This window comes from Orycteropus afer, unplaced genomic scaffold (assembly GCF_000298275.1).
Source record: "Orycteropus afer afer isolate SDZICR_OR568_19922 unplaced genomic scaffold, OryAfe1.0 scaffold00113, whole genome shotgun sequence".
Taxonomy (NCBI): domain Eukaryota; kingdom Metazoa; phylum Chordata; class Mammalia; order Tubulidentata; family Orycteropodidae; genus Orycteropus; species Orycteropus afer.
This window is the reverse complement of record NW_006921700.1, coordinates 1,535,815-1,539,853: the sequence shown is the minus strand read 5'-3', so window position 1 is coordinate 1,539,853 and position 4,039 is coordinate 1,535,815. Positions and strand designations below refer to the sequence as shown.

Sequence of the window (4,039 nt, the reverse complement as noted above, 5' to 3'; positions counted from 1 at the left end):
AGTGGTTAAACATTCAGGTGCCAACCAAACGGTCTACAGTTCAAATTCCCCAGCTGTTCTGCAGAAGAAAGATGTGGCAGTCTGCTTTTGTAAAGATTACAGCCTTAGATACCCTATGAGGCACTTCTGCTCCATCCTGAAGGGTTGCCGTGAGTCAGAATCAACTCAATGGCAATGGATACTAGAGTCAGAACCAAGACCATGAAGGCTCAGACCAGAACAAAGCCCTCAGCTTCAGAAACCACCTCCTTAGTAAGTGGAGGGACTGAAGACTGGAGCCAGATCTCTCTGTCTCCACAGCCCTATGAGATTTGGTGATTACCAAGCCTCATGATTCTTTCTGATTATTTAAGGTTGTTCATTCTTTATCTTTATCACTAAGTTAGCAGGAAGTTAAATTCCCTCAACTAATCAACCCACAGCCACTCCTCAGAAGGAAGGTTGGGTAATCTACTTCCGTAGTGATACTGCCTCGGAAACCCAAGGAAGGGTCACTATGACTCGGGTCCGACTGAATGGCACATAATAACAACGACAACAATCAACTTGTTATACTATAACCATTTTATGCTGGTTGGAAGAACTAGCATAGCAAAAGATCAGTGGTTGCCAGGGCCTCAGGGAGAGGGAGAGGGGCAGGCCAGATATGGAACCCAGGGCATATCTAAGGAAAATGACACTATTGTGCATGATACTATAATGGTGGACACATGCCATGAAGCCTTTGCCAAAACCCATAGGACTATGGAAGAGTGAACCCAGAAGGAAACTATGGACTTTAGTTACCAAAATGTATTGATATTGGTTCATCACTTAGAACAAATGTGCCATACCATTGCAAAGTGTTAATAACAGGAGAAAAAGCATGTGGTGGAGAAAGAGGAGCATATGGTAACTGTCAATTCTCTCTGCACAATTTTTCAGTAAACCTAAAACTGCTTTTAAATAAAAATGAAGCCTATTTAAAAATGAATAACTATATTTTTTAGAAAAAAAGAACTGCTACTAAACTTTGTTTTAGAAGGAATCTCAGTGGAGATTCTAACCAACCATAGACCAGGCAAGCTCACAGCTTTCACAAAACGGTTGCTGGAAAGTGACATTTGTACATAATATTTTGCAGCAAACCTTGGGGAAGAAAGACATCATTGGTGTCCTTTTTTTCTTGGGTTGGGAGGTGGGAATGGAAAACGGCTGGCCCATGATTCTCCTCTGTGTTTTGTCCATGGAACTGAAAGAAAAAAAAAATCATCACATGGGCCCACAAACACACTTCCAAATAATCGTCATCAACTAACATTATACAAAGCATGGTGCCAGGGCAGAAATAAAAGGAAGCAAAAATCCTGAAGCCTTTCATCTTGGTGAGGACATGGGACAGTCATGGGGAAAGATAAATAGCAATTCAAGGTAGTCCAAGAGGAAAACCAGCTTGGTGGGGAGAGGGTTTCTGCCCTCTTGTTCCCCAGTGCTGTCTATAAGCTTCTTGCGTCATAGTCACCAAAGAAATAAAATATGGATTCCTGGTACTGCAAAATGGTTTGCAATCATCTACTAACCTAGAAAGGTGCTCTGGTGGCGTGGTGCCTAAGGCATTTGACTGCTAACCAGAAGATTGGCAGTTCAAACCTACCAGCCACTCAGCAGAAGGAAGATGGGGCAATCTACTTCTGTGAAGCTTTATCGCCTGGGAAACCCAATGAAGGTTGCTGTGAGTTGGAATCGACTCCATGGCTGGCGCTTTGAATTCACCCAGCGGTGCCACAGTAGGCCCTGACAATGTGCTTCCATGAAGATTGCAGCCAAGAAAACCCTAAGGAGCGAGGCTGCAAGGAAACTGGGACTTTTATCTGTTGCTGATGAAATTGCAAAATGACACAGTCTTTGTGGGAAACAGTGCCGCAGTTCCTCAAAAAAAACTAAAAATGGAAGTAGGTATATACTCAAAAGATTTGAAAACAGAGACTCAAAAGGGGACTTGTACATCAGTGTTCATTGCAGAACTATTTATAACAGCCCATCAACAGCTGAATAGAGAAACAGAATGTGATACATACATACAACGGAATACTACTCAGCCAGCAGGAGAGATGAGCCTTGATACATGCTACAGTATGGATGGAGCTGGAAGATATTGTGCTGGGTGAAATAAGTCAATTGCAAAAGCACAAATATTTTATGACCTCATTTATATAAAAAGACTAGTGAGATGTATAGAGATCAAAGCTTATTAGTGGTTACCAGGGGTGGGAAGGACAGAGAAAAAGGGGATTAATGCTTATGGAGTACTGACTTACAGTTTACAAACCAAAAAAACCAAATGCACTGCCGTCGAGTAGGATCTGACTCACAGTGACCCCTCCTTGAGTTTCTAAGGCAATATCACTACGGAAGTAGAATGTTCAACCTTCCTTCCAAAGAGTGGCTGGTGAGTTTGAACCTCCAGTCTTCTGGTTAGCAGTCAAATGCCTTAGGCACTAGTTTACAGTGATGGAAAAATCCAATTGATAAAGGGTAGAGTTGCACAGCCAATTATTGTAAGTGCTTCCAATAAGTTGTGCACTATTAAAGAGCTGAATTGGCAAAAATTGTGTGACAGATACACCTACAACAATGACAAGAAAAAGAGTAGCTGCAGAGGCTGCTTATGTACAACCAAACACTCCATGGGATTGTTTCTTGGTTTGGAGGTTCAGAGTTACGGTTTCATGGGACATCACAGTTAACTGGCCTAATAACATGTTTAGTGCTTCTGTTCTACCTCCCAATTTGTTGCATAGTGCCTGGCACCTTAGAAGCTTGCAACAGTCATCCAAAGCACAACTGGCTTCCAGTCGTCTGGAGCAACAGAGGAAGCAGGAGAGTCAGGAACAGGAAGAGGAAATGGAATGTGTGCCTGATTGCCTCCATGAACAACTGTGTCCTCTGCCATGAGACCAGAACTGGATGGTGCCTAGCTGTCATTACTGAACGTTTTGATTCCATAGAAAAGATTCCATAGAAGAGGCCTGATCAAAAGGGGGAAATGCAGAACTGAATTTCAATTTCTCATGGACTTAAGACTTTCTGGAGTCATGGAGTCTGGATAAACCCCTGAAATTACTGCCCTTAAACCAAAATTATCCTTTGAAGTCTTCTTAAAACTAAACAATTTAACAGTTTAATTTAGCTTAACTAGTGAAAAATGTCTGCCTTGAGCATTATAGTCTTTTAAGAACTATCTATGTCAAATTAAATTGATCATTAAAAAAAGAAAAGAAAAAACCTCACTGCTATTCCAAGGCAGTATCACTATGGAAGTAGATTGCCCAGTCTTCCTTCTGAGGAGTGGCTGGTGGGTTTGAACTGCCAGCCTTCTGGTTAGCAGTCAAATGTCTTAGGCACTATACCACCAGAGTTTCTAAATTGATGATAGCAACTGGAAAGATTAGATGGGAACCTTAGAGGGCAGTGAGTTTATGCTAATGGGGTACGAACAACTCAGAGAAGGGGGGTTGAGAATAGTAGCATAACTCAAAAGATGTAATCAATGTCCCTAAATTGTACACACAGAAACTGTTCAATTGATTTATGTTTTTCTGTGTATGTTCTCAACAAAAACAAAATAATTAAATTATTAAAAAAAAAAAAAAACAACGCTGTGGAGCAGTTCTACCCTGTAACACGTGGCAACAGGTTTGATTTGGTTTTGGGGCCCCACCTACATGAGGTAAAGTAGAGAAGAGCCTGAAATTCTGTGTTTTTAAAGCACACCCAATTATCGTAAGTGCTTCCAATAAGTTCTGCACTGGTAAAGAGCTTCCCAAGAAGCTCCTTTTTGGAGGGAGTTTTGTTATTATCTCACAATGTAAAAACTACAATTACTCCCTCACTCAACAGTTCTTTCATCCTTCAAATGTACTAGGCCACCATATGCTCAAAGATCCACATGAAGAATGGACACTGTAGCACTGTAATGGACAACATAATGTTCTTTAATAGCTGTCATATCAAAAACTTCCACGTATATTACAACTATAGGGCAACTGCTCTAAAACTC

At 41.2% G+C, this 4,039-nt stretch overlaps 1 protein-coding gene across 1 annotated transcript in view; it reads right to left on the bottom strand.

Moving 5' to 3' along the window:
• Positions 1 to 1,227, bottom strand: part of MRO (maestro) — a 14,153-nt gene extending 12,926 nt beyond the window's left edge. Inside the window, exon 1 of the mRNA XM_007943811.1 lies at positions 1,129 to 1,227. Coding sequence (XP_007942002.1) covers positions 1,129 to 1,227 — 99 coding nt within the window. The remainder of the gene's footprint in view (positions 1 to 1,128) is intronic.
• Between the last annotated feature and the right edge of the window lie 2,812 nt (positions 1,228 to 4,039).